Consider the following 15,360-nt stretch of genomic DNA (forward strand, 5'->3'; position numbering starts at 1 on the left):
TATTGTAAGAAAACTCAGCCCATGGCAGCAAGTCAGACCAATCATTCTGATGGGAATTGGAAAAATGACGGAGATAAGTTACCAAGGTCTGATTAGTACGTTCCACCTGGCCATTGGACTGCGGATGGTAGGCTGAAGAAAAGTCAAGCGAAATGTTCATAGATTTGCAGAGGGATTTCCAGAAGCGGGCGGTGAATTGAACACCTCGGTCAGAAACAATATGTAAAGGAAGACCATGAAGACAAAAAATATGGTGAACAAAAATCTTTGCCAATTCGGGAGCAGAAGGCAAACCAGGTAGTGCAATGAAATGAGCCATCTTGGAGAAACGATCCATGACCACGAAGATGACGGTACAACCAGATGAAGAAGGCAGGTCAGTGATGAAGTCCATCGATAAATGTTGCCACGGAGTGGAGGGTACCGGTAAAGGATGCAAAAGCCCGGAAGGTAGTTGCCTGGGAATTTTATTCTTGGCACAGGAGGGACAAGAGGCGACAAAACTTTGGACGTCCTTGGACAACGTAGGCCACCAGTAATAGCGAGAGATCAGACGGAGGGTTTTTTTGAGACCAACATGTCCAGCTAATTTGGAGGCATGACCCCAAAGTAAGACGCGTTCTCTGTTCTCTTCAGCAACTAAGGTCTTACCCGGAGGCAACGAGGAAAGAGAGAGAGGAGCAACTGTGATGACTCTTGCAGGATCGATGATGTGCGCAGGTTCTTCCTCCATATCCACCGCCTGGAATGACCTAGACAGAGCATCGGCTCTGGAGTTTTTATCTCCTGGCAGGAAACGAAGTTCAAAGTCAAACCTGGCGAAAAACAAGGCCCACCTGGCCTGCCGAGGATTTAGTCTTTGCGCAGAGCGGATATATGCCAGATTCTTGTGATCTGTGTAAATTACAAAACGATGTAAAGCCCCCTCCAAGAGGTACCGCCACTCCTCCAATGCCAACCTGATTGCCAAAAGTTCTTTATCACCGATAGAATAATTCTTTTCAGAGGAGGAGAAGATCTTAGAGAAAAAACCACAGGGCACAAGACGACCAGAAGAGGATTTCTGCGAGAGCACAGCTCCAGCTCCAATTGCAGAAGCATCTACTTCAAGGATGAAGGGTCTATTGGCCACAGGACGATGAAGAATAGGAGCGGAGGCGAAGGCCTGCTTGATGGACCGGAAAGCCTCTTCGGCCTCAGACGACCATAGATGAGGATTGGCACCCTTCCGAATCATGGAGGAGATTGGAGCAGAAAGGGAGGAAAAGTGAGGGATAAACTGCCGATAGTAGTTAGCAAATCCAAGAAATCGCTGAATTGCTTTCACTCCAAGAGGACGTGGCCAGTTGAGCACGGCAGAAACTTTTCCTGGATCCATACACAAACCAGCGTCGGAAATGATGAAACCCAAGAAGGGAAGAGATGACTGTTCGAAGACACATTTTTCCAGTTTTGCGTACAGCCGATTCTCTCTCAAATGCTGAAGTACTTGCCGTACATCTCTTCTGTGAGTAGACAGATCTGGAGAGAACACAAGGATATCGTCCAAGTACACTACAACACAGGTGTAAAGTAGATCCCGAAAAACATCATTTACAAACTCCTGGAAGACTGCGGGTGCGTTGCATAAACCGAATGGCATAACCAAATATTCATAATGACCATCTCTGGTATTAAACGCAGTCTTCCACTCGTCACCGGAACGGATACGGACCAAATTATAAGCTCCTCTGAGATCCAATTTGGTAAAGATTCGTGCTCCACGTAGACGATCAAAGAGTTCAGGTATGAGAGGAAGTGGGTACTTGTTCTTGATCGTGATAGTGTTGAGACCCCGATAGTCTATACATGGGCGAAGAGAACCGTCCTTCTTCTTGACGAAGAAGAACCCAGCTCCTGCAGGTGAGGAGGACTTTCGAATGAAGCCTCTGGCCAGATTCTCTTGGATATATTCGGACATGGCTTGAGTTTCGGTAGGAGACAATGGGTAAATACGTCCTCGAGGTGGAGTAGAACCAGGAACAAGGTCTATCGGGCAGTCATAAGAGCGGTGCGGCGGCAAGATCTCCGCCTCCTTCTTGTTAAAGACATCCGAGAAGGCGCAATAGGCTGGAGGAATTCCCGTGGATTCCGAAGCAGACCGAAAGGAGGACGCAGGCTTGACAGGAAGCAGGCACCTGTTCAGACAAGACTGTCCCCACCGTAGAACATCTCCAGTGCGCCAGTCCAGAGTGGGTTCGTGATCTCTCAGCCAAGGAAGACCCAAAAGGAAAGAATGAGACAATGAAGGTAAAACATAAAAGGCCAGTTTCTCACGATGAAGAGCTCCAATCTGAAGTTCAACTTCCTCCGTAACTAAGTTGACGGTCTCCCGCAAAGGCTGACCATCGACGGAAGCTATTTGTCTAGGAGTTTCCAAGGGTCTAACAGGTATCCCAAGCCTGTTTACAACCTCAAGCTGAACAAAGTTCCCAGCCGCTCCTGAATCAACATAAGCCTCCAGAGAAAAGTGACGGGAACCTAAATGTAGAATAACAGACAAAACCAGAGGTGGAGAGGAGTCATAACCACCTAGGAAGGCCTCTCTTACCTGTCCTAGGCGGAGGCGTTTCCCGACCTCTGAGGACAGGCGTGTAAGAGATGAGAGGCACTACCGCAGTAAAAACAGAGACCTTGTGCGAGTCTCTCCTTGCGGCGCTGCTCGGAAGACTCATAGCGATCGACCTGCATGGGTTCAGGAGAAGATGAAGAAACCACCGGGGCTGTTTGAGAAAAAGAAGTCCCTCGAGCAATAGTGGTCTGGCGAAGAGGTCTCTTTTCTCTGGCAAGCTCGCGAGTGCGCTCCTGAAAGCGCAGATCAATGCGTATGGCCAAGGAGATAAGATCATCCAAAGAGGTGGGAGTGTCCCGTACTGCCAGCTCATCCTTAATCCGTGAAGACAAACCACGCCAAAACGCTCCAACCAAAGCCTCATTATTCCACCCAAGGTCTGAAGACAAAGTCCGGAAACGGATGGCGTACTGAGCTACAGAGAGAGTGGCCTGGCTAAGGTTAAAGAGGGACTCTGTGGTAGAGACCAGACGTCCAGGTTCATCAAAAACCTTGCGGAAGGTATCCAGGAACGGATTGAGTTGGGAGACCAAAGGATCATTACGCTCCCAGAGGGGATTAACCCACGCCAAAGCCTCACCCTCCAAATGGGATACTATAAAAACAACCTTAGCTCGATCGGTGGGATAAAGTAGCGGAGACAATTCAAAATGCAACTGGCATTGAATAAGAAAGCCGCGGCATGCTTTAGGATCCCCACCATACCGAGGAGGTCTAGCAAGTCGGGGCGAGGGTTGTGGCGCTGAGACAGGAGTGGAGACAGAGGCCACATTCTGGAGGGCGAGAAGCCGATCATTAATAGAGGCCAAAAAATTCGAAATATGGGACTGAGTGTCCCATTGTAGACCTAGCTCCAGCTGAAGGGCAACCAACTGCGGAGCAATACCAGGATCAGAAGGCTGTAAAGCCGCTAGGCGAGACTCCATATTTTTTAAAAACGACATGATCCTAGTTTGGTTTTCACGCAAAAAGAGTAAGTCTTTTTGAGTAGCGGAAGCTCCAGCGGGGTCCATGGCCTGATGATACTGTGATGCTGTAAGAATCAGGCTGCACTCAGATGTCATCCGAGTGCAGTCCCATTTGAGAGAGTGGATTCAAACAGGGACAACGGAGAGTGGACCCACTGGACCGTGACGACGAACCCCTCTCGGACGAGCTGACCAGGTGGACCGCCCCCTATACAGGGAGCGTTAGGGGCAGGCCCGTGAGGGACTATCGCCACGGAAGCTGGAGGGTCGACTGAGATAAGAAGGGTACACTGCAGGAACACAGGGACCGAAGGAAACAGCGGAGGAAACAGAGGGAATGGCAAGGAACTACTGAGACGAGGGAGAAGATGGGAATACTACAGAGACACGGAGGCTGACGAGACAATATGGAGACACAGAGGCTGACGGGAGCAAGGAAATGGTAAAGGAGCCGGGCAGGTACCGCAGAGAAACAGGAACTGAAGGAACAAAGCAGGAACACAGGAAAATCAGGCAGGTACTGCAGAGGAAGGAGGAGTCCCAAGGTCAGAAAGCTAGGAATGCACAGAGACCACAGGTGACCAGAAGCACTTGTAAACACAAATGATCATCAGGCACAGAGGAGCAGCAGGAAGCAGCTTATATACCAGCATGAGAGCTACTTCCGGGTTACAGTCCTCCAGGATGACGGAGAGGACAGGAAGGAGTGCCAACAGAGGAATCAGATGTGCGCACGCGCAGAGCTGAATGCGCCGTGCGCGCGCACCCGGCGAGCTGCAGAAGCCGGGGGCGAGCGCTGCATGACACCAACTTGTGGGATGGGCTTCTGGAAGCATGGGGGGAAATTTCTCCAGATTACCTCCACAAATTAACTGCTAGAATGCCAAAGGTCTGCAATGCTGGAATTGCTGCAAAGGAGCATTCTGTGACGAAAGCAAAGTTTGAAGGAGAAAATTATTATTTCAAATAAAAATCTTTTATTCGAACCTTGTCAATGTCTGAACTAGATTTTACATGTATTTGGCAATTCATTTGATTAATAAAAGTATGAGTTTTCATGGAAAACACAAAATTGTCTGGGTGACCCTAAACTTTTGAACGGTAGTGTATATAACAGTCTATTCCTCCTGGCTTGCTGGAAATAGACATCTGGGTTATTAAGATAAAATGCTGTGTCATCAGAAACACTCTTACTAAAATTGAACTAATACTTCGTACAAAAGCCTTTGTTAGCGATGACAGCTTCAAGATGCCTCCTATATGGAGAAACTAGTTGCAGGTATTGCTCCAGTATGATTTTGGCCTATTCCTCCACACAAACATTCTTCATATCCTGAAGGTCCCGTGTGCTCCGTCTATGAACTCTGACCTTTAGTTCCCTCCATACATTTTCTATTGGCTTCAGGTCTGGTGATCAGCAGGGTCATTCTAGCAGCTTTCTTTCTCTGAAACCAATTGAGAGATTCCTTGGTTTTGTGTCTGGGATCATTGTCTTCGTGAAATGTCCACCCTTTTTTCATCTTCATTATCCTGGTAGATGGCAACAAATGTTTATCAATAATATCTGAGTATATTTGTCCATTCATCCTTCCTTCAATCATATGACATTTGCCAGCACTGTATGCTGAAAAACAGCCCCAAACCATGATGTTCCCACGTGCTAACTACAATGTTAGTGTGGTGTTTATGGGGTGATATGCATTGCCTTTTGGCATCCAAGCATGTTGTGTATTATGGCATCCAAAGAGTTCAATTTTGGTCTCACCTGACCAGGCTACATTCTTCCAGTATGTCACAGGCTTGTCTAAATGTTGTTAAGAAAACTTTAAACTTGCTTGAACATGCTTTTTTGCTAAACAATGGAGTCTTCCATGGTGAGCATACAAGACCTGGAGGTTGAGTGCATTGTTTATTGTTTTGTGTTTTTTAAACAATTGTATCTGCTGATTCCAGTTCTTTCTGAAGCTCTCCGCAGGAGGTCCTTGGCTCTTGGACAACTCTTCTCATAATTATTTTCTCTTCTTGGTCTGAAGTCTTGTTGCGAGCACCTGTTCATGGCCGTTTTATGTGGAAATTATGTTCTTTCCATTTTGGCCCCAACAGTGCTCACTAGAACCCTTCAGAACTTTAGAAATTCTTCTGTAACCAATCTGTGGATTGGATGGGTTGTTACCAACATCTGGTGAGAACTTCATGTCGAAAGCGCCATTCGAAATATATTTACTTAGAAAATTGGTGAAGTTTTCAGTTTTCACTACTTATTTCACCCACTGTATGTAATCAATAGTTTTATTGATCCAGTGGATAGAAAAAAAAATTAAAGGGGATTTCCACAATAGAATATAATATTGAGAGAAGCAAGAAAGTTGCTCACGAAAAGTAAGAAAGAAATGCTTGAAAGTTTATTTTCAAAGGATTAAAAACTCCACATGTTTAGCACAAAAAACTCTTATGCATTTCTGGCACTAGGGTGCCCGACTAACACATGATGTGAAAGACCCTTTTGGTTTTTCCTGGAAATAAGCCACTGTAAATCGGGCCGATCGCTCCTGTGTATGAGAGCATCGGGAGGCATATGTGCGTGCCGAAGAATTTGTTGAGAAGACAGCTGTCTAATCTGTACAGGGGTCTTTACTCTCTTCTGCTCCCATTTTTCTCATGTCTATAGGTTTGAAAAAACAAATGGGCAGAGAGTGTGGAACAAAATGTGACTGTGGGATCCGACTACACAGGTTTTTTGTTTGTAGTCTGTAACCATGGAAACTCATGAGTCAGCAGTAGAAGAGGTCAGCATTGGAATATTTTTTTTCCCCTAAAGACCAGGCACAAATCCAGAGCTGACTGTGCACTAATAAGTTCTAGTTTTATCTTTAGTATACAATCTTTGCTTCCGCTGTTCCGTAAAGGATACATCCATGAGGGAGATCATCTCCCTGCATGTACCTAGGGTAAACCCAGTGGATTTCAAGTCTGTTCCTTTAAAACAAAATGTTTTAATGTATTAAAGAACACTTGGTAACACTTCCAAAAGTGACTGAGATCCCCCCACCCCACCTTAAAGAAAAAGGTCTATAAACCCCTCTCCTTCCGACCTCCTCTTATTTTCAGCACTTACTCTTGGACAGAAGTCTGTTTAGGATAGCCTGAATATCCTTCGCTGTGACTTCACCTTTCTGCAACAGAAAACAGGAATTAGTAAATTGTGCATAAGAAAATGTAAACTCTTAAAGGGTCGGTGAGCCTAATATCATCTGTTTATATTGGCGCACTATTATTAAGGGATTTAGAGGAATTTTCTTACATCTCCCGCCAGTTTGTGGAAGATGTTCTTGAAGTCATGGTTGATGTCCTTATCTGATACTTTAGGCTGAGAACAGAGAAGATAAAAACTTTAAGTTAACTTCTTAAACTGCGATTTTGGCAAAGTATCATATACACGAGGGCCTTTAAGGCAGCAAATGGATCCCCTTTGAAAAATGGACACATTGGTTATTGGTTGACTTGTTCCACCCACTGGTTTTGCATGCCCTGTTGATTGACAGCGCTGACTTGCATCAGTTTTTTCTGAAGACAGTGCTCACTCCAGGCAAGTCAGTGCCATCAATCACCAGTGAGGGGGCGGGACATGCAAAATCAGTGGGTGGGACCATGCGCTAAGCCTCTTGACCACACCCAGGAGGCACCAAGCAGCATAATTAGCATATTCTATTGATCTTCAGCTTCTGTAGATCAGAGCCAGGACACGAAAAATGGGATTTTTATAGGATCTTTATCCCTTTCAAGACTTTTTAAATAGTTTATCCTGTTTGCTTGGGCAGACATGCTCCCTTTAAAAAAAATAAAGTATAAAGCTGAACCGTATCTCACCTCATAGGGATCAGCTTTTGCCACATCACCAATTTCCCTGGTAGAAGCAAAATAGAAGATAAAATGACAAAGGTTGCAAAATAAATACGCGTGAGCAGCCGATACAAGTGTGCGTGGAACATTAGGTGGCGGTCTAATGCAAATGGCCGGCAGGATGGCAAAACATGGCTGCTGTCTACCAAAAACAGCCCCATATCTATCAATAGGTTGCGCATGGTACGGAAGTTCAGTCCTACCCACTTTACAGAGAATGTGTCATCAGTAGAGAGGAAGCTATCATTTCGTAGGACCCTGGTTGAGCGGCCGCGTCAGAGGGGCCCTGAGAACCTTCTCCTGCCTCCTCAGATTTGTAGGGCTTACTAATCAGGAGAGGGGACAGGGATGTCGGCAGGCAGAAGACGGGTCACAGGCAGATCGCTGAACAAGGGTTTAGTCAAACAATTCGTTCATCTCTAGTGATCAGAAAATGACCAATTGTTTAAATCAGGTTTTTATTTTACATGCAATTTTTTTGTTTAATTTTTGGCAATTTTTTTTTTTTATATCACTGTTTGTATTGAAAAAAAATAATAATAATTTTTGCAATTTTCACGCACGCCACTGAGGGTTATATTAGGCTCAAACTTCCTGTGCTTTCAGGAAGAGGTTTCAGCATGCTCATTATCATCAGAGGCAGGATTACAATGAGGCAAACACCTCTATAAACAGCTGATAACAGGATAGTTTTCATATGATCGTCTGCAGCCGGCCTTACCCAGGCGATTTTCTATTTTCTCCTTTTCTTCTCTAGATCCTATGGACAGGTGTCACCCTGTTTCTCTTTAACGCAATTGGACCCCTAAATGTGATTCCTAATTTATCCATAAAGCTGAAGGATCTACACAGGACACGTGCAGTCACCATACGTACAAAGATTTGGCGGCTTTCTCCGAAAAGATTCTCAGGCAGAAATCCCCAGGTTTAAATTGCTCGAAGGTGGATGGTACAACCAGATAATCTCCAACAGGTAACTTCATACGTTTAGAAACTTCCCTCGTGTTGATGAAAGTGTCGGAGCGGCCGGCTGACGGGGTTTTCTGGAAAAATTCTCTGTTGACATGGACATCTGTTTGGTTTTGTAACTATATGACAAAAGACAAAAGATGTGACCACCTATCTCTTTATAGAGCTCCAAATCCCTTACTATAGTAATATACTGTGTCTGCAGCCACCACTAGGGGGAGCTCCCTGCATACAGAGATACATGATAAGATCCTGTCTGCAGCCACCACTAGGGGGAGCTCCCTGTATATAGAGATACATGATAAGATCCTGTCAGCAGTCACCACTAGGGGGAGCTCCCTGTATACACAAATACATGATAAGATCCTGTCTGCAGTCACCACTAGGGGGAGCTCACTGTATACAGAGATACATGATAAGATTCTGTCTGCAGTCACCACTAGGGGGAGCTCCCTGTATACAGAGATACATGATAAGATCCTGTCTGCAGCCACCACTAGGGGGAGCTCCCTGTATACAGAGATACATGATAAGATTCTGTCTGCAGCCACCACTAGGGGGAGCTCCCTGTATACAGAGATACATGATAAGATTCTGTCTACAGCCACCACTATTGAGAGCTCCCTGTGTACAGAGATACATGATAAGATCCTGTCTGCAGCCACCACTAGGGGGAGCTCCCTGCATACAGAGATACATGATAAGATCCTGTCTGCAGCCACCACTAGCGGGAGCTCCCTGTATACAGAAATACATGATAAGATCCTGTCTGCAGTCACCACTAGGGGGAGCTTCCTGTATACAGAGATACATGATAAGATCCTGTCTGCAGCCACCACTAGGGAGAGCTCCCTGTATACAGAGATACATGATAAGATCCTGTCTGCAGCCACCACTAGGGGGAGCCCCCTGTATACAGAGATACATGATAAGATTCTGTCTACAGTCACCACTAGGGGGAGCTCCCTGTATACAGAGATACATGATAAGATCCTGTCTGCAGCCACCACTAGGGGGAGCTCCCTGTATACAGAGATACATGATAAGATCCTGTCTGCAGCCACCACTAGGGGGAGCTCCCTGTATACAGAGATACATGATAAGATTCTGTCTGCAGCCACCACTAGGGGGAGCTCCCTGTATACAGAGATACATGATAAGATCCTGTCTGCAGCCACCACTAGCGGGAGCTCCCTGTATACAGAAATACATGATAAGATCCTGTCTGCAGTCACCACTAGGGGGAGCTTCCTGTATACAGAGATACATGATAAGATCCTGTCTGCAGCCACCACTAGGGAGAGCTCCCTGTATACAGAGATACATGATAAGATCCTGTCTGCAGCCACCACTAGGGGGAGCTCCCTGCATACAGAGATACATGATAAGATCCTGTCTGCAGCCACCACTAGGGGGAGCTCCCTGTATATAGAGATACATGATAAGATCCTGTCAGCAGTCACCACTAGGGGGAGCTCCCTGTATACACAAATACATGATAAGATCCTGTCTGCAGTCACCACTAGGGGGAGCTCACTGTATACAGAGATACATGATAAGATTCTGTCTGCAGTCACCACTAGGGGGAGCTCCCTGTATACAGAGATACATGATAAGATCCTGTCTGCAGCCACCACTAGGGGGAGCTCCCTGTATACAGAGATACATGATAAGATTCTGTCTGCAGCCACCACTAGGGGGAGCTCCCTGTATACAGAGATACATGATAAGATTCTGTCTACAGCCACCACTATTGAGAGCTCCCTGTGTACAGAGATACATGATAAGATCCTGTCTGCAGCCACCACTAGGGGGAGCTCCCTGCATACAGAGATACATAATAAGATCCTGTCTGCAGCCACCACTAGCGGGAGCTCCCTGTATACAGAAATACATGATAAGATCCTGTCTGCAGTCACCACTAGGGGGAGCTTCCTGTATACAGAGATACATGATAAGATCCTGTCTGCAGCCACCACTAGGGAGAGCTCCCTGTATACAGAGATACATGATAAGATTCTGTCTACAGTCACCACTAGGGGGAGCTCCCTGTATACAGAGATACATGATAAGATCCTGTCTGCAGCCACCACTAGGGGGAGCTCCCTGTATACAGACATATATGATAATACTCTGTCTGCAGTCACCACTAGGGGGGAGCTCCCTGTATACAGAGATACATGATAAGATTCTGTCTGCAGCCACCACTAGGGGGAGCTCCCTGTATACAGAGATATATGATAATATTCTGTCTGCATTGACCACTAGGGGGAGCTCCCTGTATACAGAGATACATGATATGATCCTGTCTGCAGTCACCACTAGGGGGGAGCTCCCTGTATACAGAGATACATGATAAGATTCTGTCTGCAGTCACCACTAGGGGGAGCTCCCTGTATACAGAGATACATGATAAGATCCTGTCTGCAGCCACCACTAGGGGGAGCTCCCTGTATACAGAGATACATGATAATGTTCTGTCTGAAGCCACCACTAGGGGGAGCTCCCTGTATACAGAGATACATGATAAGATCCTGTCTGCAGCCACCACTAGGGGGAGCTCCCTGTATACAGAGATACATGATAAGATCCTGTCTGCAGTGACCACTAGGGGGAGCTCCCTGTATACAGAGATACATGATAAGACCCTGTCTGCAGCCACCACTAGGGGGAGCTCTCTGTATACAAAGATACATGATAAGATCCTGTCTGCAGCCACCAGTAGGGGGAGCTCCCTGTATACAGAGATACATGGTAAGATCCTGTCTGCAGCCACCACTAGGGGGAGCTCCCTGTATACAGAGATATATGATACGATTCTGTCTGCAGTCACCACTAGGTGGAGCTCCCTGTATACAGAGATACATGATAAGATCCTGTCTGCAGTGACCACTAGGGGGATGTTGTGAAATTGGATTTTGGGCTCCCCCGGTGGCCACTGGTGGAATTGAACTTGTGTGCATCATCCCCTCTGTTCACCTGTTCCCATCAGGATGTGGGAGTCGCTATTTAACCTTGCTCCTCTGTCACTTCCATGCCGGTCAACATTGTAATCAGAAGCCTTTCTGTGCATGTTCCTGCTACCAGACAACTTCCAGCTAAGTCGGACTTTTGTCCTTGTTTGTTTTTTGCATTTTGTTCCAGTTCACAGCTGCAGTTTCGTTTCTGTGTCTGGAAAGCTCTTGTGATCTGAAATTGCCACTCTGATGTTATGAGTTAATACTAGAGTCTTAAAGTAATTTCAGGATGGTGTATTGATAGGGTTTTCAGCTGACCATGAAAGTGCCCTTTCTGTCTTCCTGCTATCTAGTAAGCGGACCTCGATTTTGCTAAACCTATTTTCATACTACGTTTGTCATTTTCATCTTAAATCACCGCCAATATATGTGGGGGCCTCTGTCTGCCTTTCGGGGAAATTTCTCTAGAGGTGAGCCAGGACTATATTTTCCTCTGCCAGGATTAGTTAGTCCTCCGGCCGGCGCTGGGCGTCTAGGGATAAAACGCAGGCTACGCTACCCGGCTACTGTTAGTTGTGCGGCAGGTTTAGTTCATGGTCAGTTTAAGTTTCCATCCTTCCAAGAGCTAGTTCCTATGTATGCTGGGCTATGTTCTCTTGCCATTGAGAACCATAACAGGGGGAGCTCCCTGTATACAGAGATACATGATAAGACCCTGTCTGCAGCCACCACTAGGGGGAGCTCCCTGTATACAAAGATACATGATAAGATCCTGTCTGCAGCCACCAGTAGGGGGAGCTCCCTGTATACAGAGATACATGGTATGATCCTGTCTGCAGCCACCACTAGGGGGAGCTCCCTGTATACAGAGATATATGATACGATTCTGTCTGCAGTCACCACTAGGTGGAGCTCCCTGTATACAGAGATACATGATAAGGTTCTCTCTGCAGTCACCACTAGGGGGAGCTCCCTGTATACAGAGATACATGATAAGATCCTCTCTGCAGCCACCACTCGGGGGAGCTCCCTGTATACAGAGATACATGATAATGTTCTGTCTGCAGCCACCACTAGGGGGAGCTCCCTGTATACAGAGATACATGATAAGATCCTGCCTGCAGTCACCACTAGGTGGAGATCCCTGTATACAGAGATACATGATAAGGTCCTCTCTGCAGTCACCACTAGGGGGAGCTCCCTGTATACAGAGATATATGATAAGATCCTCTCTGCAGCCACCACTAGGGGGAGCTCCCTGTATACAGAGGTACATGATAAGATCCTGTCTGCAGCCACCACTAGGGGGAGCTCCCTGTATACAGAGATACATGATAAGATCCTGTCTGCAGCCACCACTAGGGGGAGCTCCCTGTATACAGAGATACATGATAAGATCCTCTCTGCAGCCACCACTCGGGGGAGCTCCCTGTATACAGTGATACATGATAATGTTCTGTCTGCAGCCACCACTAGGGGGAGCTCCCTGTATACAGAGATACATGATAAGATCCTCTCTGCAGCCACCACTCGGGGGAGCTCCCTGTATACAGTGATACATGATAATGTTCTCTCTGCAGTCACCACTAGGGGGAGCTCCCTGTATACAGAGATACATGATAAGATCCTCTCTGCAGCCACCACTCGGGGGAGCTCCCTGTATACAGTGATACATGATAATGTTCTGTCTGCAGCCACCACTAGGGGGAGCTCCCTGTATACAGAGATACATGATAAGATCCTGTCTGCAGTCACCACTAGGGGGAGCTCCCTGTATACAGAGATACATGATAAGATCCTGTCTGCAGCCACCACTAGGGGGAGCTCCCTGTATACAGAGATACATGATAAGGTCCTGTCTGCAGCCACCACTAAGGGGAGCTCCCTGTATACAGAGATACATAAGATCCTGTCTGCAGCCACCACTAGGGGGAGCTCCCTGTATACAGAGATACATGATAAGATTCTGTCTGCAGTCACCACTAGGGGGAGCTCCCTGTATACAGATATACATGGTAAGATCCTGTCTGCAGCCACCACTAAGGGGAGCTCCCTGTATACAGAGATATATAAGATCCTGTCTGCAGCCACCACTAGGGGGAGCTCCCTGTATACAGAGATACATGATAAGATTCTGTCTGCAGCCACCACTAGGGGGAGCTCCCTGTATACAGAGATACATGATAAGATCCTGTCTGCAGTCACCACTAGGGGGAGCTCCCTGTATACAGAGATACATGATAAGATCCTGCCTGCAGTCACCACTAGGGGGAGCGCCCTGTATACAGAGATACATGATAAGATCCTGTCTACAGTCACCACTAGGGGGAGCTCCCTGTATACAGAGATACATGATAAGATTCTGACTGCAGCCACCACTAGGGGGAGCTCCCTGTATACAGAGATACATGATAAGATCCTGTCTGCAGTCACCACTAGGGGGAGCTCCCTGTATACAGAGATACATGATAAGGTCCTCTCTGCAGTCACCACTAGGGGGAGCTCCCTGTATACAGAGATACATGATAAGGTCCTCTCTGCAGTCACCACTAGGGGGAGCTCCCTGTATACAGAGATACATGATAAGATCCTGTCTGCAGCCACCACTAGGGGGAGCTCCCTGTATACAGAGATACATGATAAGATTCTGACTGCAGCCACCACTAGGGGGAGCTCCCTGTATACAGAGATACATGATAAGATCCTGCCTGCAGTCACCACTAGGGGGAGCTCCCTGTATACAGAGATACATGATAAGGTCCTCTCTGCAGTCACCACTAGGGGGAGCTCCCTGTATACAGAGATATATGATAAGATCCTGTCTGCAGCCACCACTCGGGGGAGCTCCCTGTATACAGAGATATATGATAAGATTCTGTCTGCAGTCACCACTAGGGGGAGCTCCCTGTATACAGAGATACATGATAAGATTCTGTCTGCAGCCACCACTAGGGGGAGCTCCCTGTATACAGAGATACATGATAAGATTCTGTCTGCAGCCACCACTAGGGGGAGCGCCCTGTATACAGAGAAACATGATAAGATCATGTCTCCTACCACCACTATGGGGAGATTAGGACTTTGCGGATTTGGATTGCTGCTGTCAATATGCATTGAGCTCCCCTAATTGTGGCTGCTGGAGGTCTGGTTCTATCATTTATATCTATGACTGTGTAAAGAAAAGCGTGGATTTGGAGCTGCAGTACCAACCACCACCATATGTACAGAGCTGTGCAAGAAGATGAGGCAGCCCTTTCAGTCAAGACTGTTAGGGACCCCATCAATCTGATAGTAATGTACCAATTTTATTTAAGCCCCCACAAAATCCCTTTAGAAACCTTATTAACATTTAAAGAAATTCTAAGTGATTAGAGATTTTCTCTTTACGGACGGAGCACGTCTTACGGCTGCATATATAGCACTAGCCACGGTCTATGAAGAACATTGGCACCATTTCTGAAACAGGATTTTGCACCATCTCTTACAACTTCTATAATATAGAATTATTTCATGGACCAAATCAGCAGGTTTTTTTTATATAATAAAACAATAATGCAAAAGTCCTCCACCAATGAGTATCACAAATGACCCAACATCCAGATTGAGTAACGGAAATCACATTACCTCTTTGGGAACCTGCAAAACAAAAATGTAATTTTTAGAATATTAATTTAGTATTAATTAACATTAAATGTATAAATTATATAAATAAATAAATATAATAATCTTCATTAAAAAAAATCTCTACAAATTTGCTGTGGTACAGTCTGTGCAACTCCTCCACATTGCTGATTGTCCTGCTGCTTGTGACTCCTACCTTACTCTATTCAAAGAGATATGGGAAGGGAGGGAAGGAATTTCTAGACAGCAAATTAAACTTTTAGGGGCCCCTTTCTTCAGCTAGATGAAGGTCCTGTTAGTAGGGCCGATACGGCATATCCTGTGGATAAACCAA

At 46.2% G+C, this 15,360-nt stretch overlaps 1 protein-coding gene across 1 annotated transcript in view; it reads right to left on the reverse strand.

The window, feature by feature from the left end:
- LOC143804276 (calpain-8-like) overlaps window positions 1-15,360 on the reverse strand; it is an 83,634-nt gene that overhangs the window by 13,632 nt on the left and 54,642 nt on the right. Inside the window, exons 11-16 of the mRNA XM_077282211.1 lie at window positions 15,030-15,041; window positions 8,356-8,567; window positions 7,447-7,483; window positions 6,881-6,946; window positions 6,695-6,752; window positions 6,491-6,555 (exon numbers count right to left, since the gene is read on the reverse strand). Coding sequence (XP_077138326.1) covers window positions 6,491-6,555; window positions 6,695-6,752; window positions 6,881-6,946; window positions 7,447-7,483; window positions 8,356-8,567; window positions 15,030-15,041 — 450 coding nt within the window. The remainder of the gene's footprint in view (window positions 1-6,490; window positions 6,556-6,694; window positions 6,753-6,880; window positions 6,947-7,446; window positions 7,484-8,355; window positions 8,568-15,029; window positions 15,042-15,360) is intronic.

Source organism: Ranitomeya variabilis, chromosome 2 (genome assembly GCF_051348905.1).
Source record: "Ranitomeya variabilis isolate aRanVar5 chromosome 2, aRanVar5.hap1, whole genome shotgun sequence".
In the NCBI taxonomy this organism is placed as follows: domain Eukaryota; kingdom Metazoa; phylum Chordata; class Amphibia; order Anura; family Dendrobatidae; genus Ranitomeya; species Ranitomeya variabilis.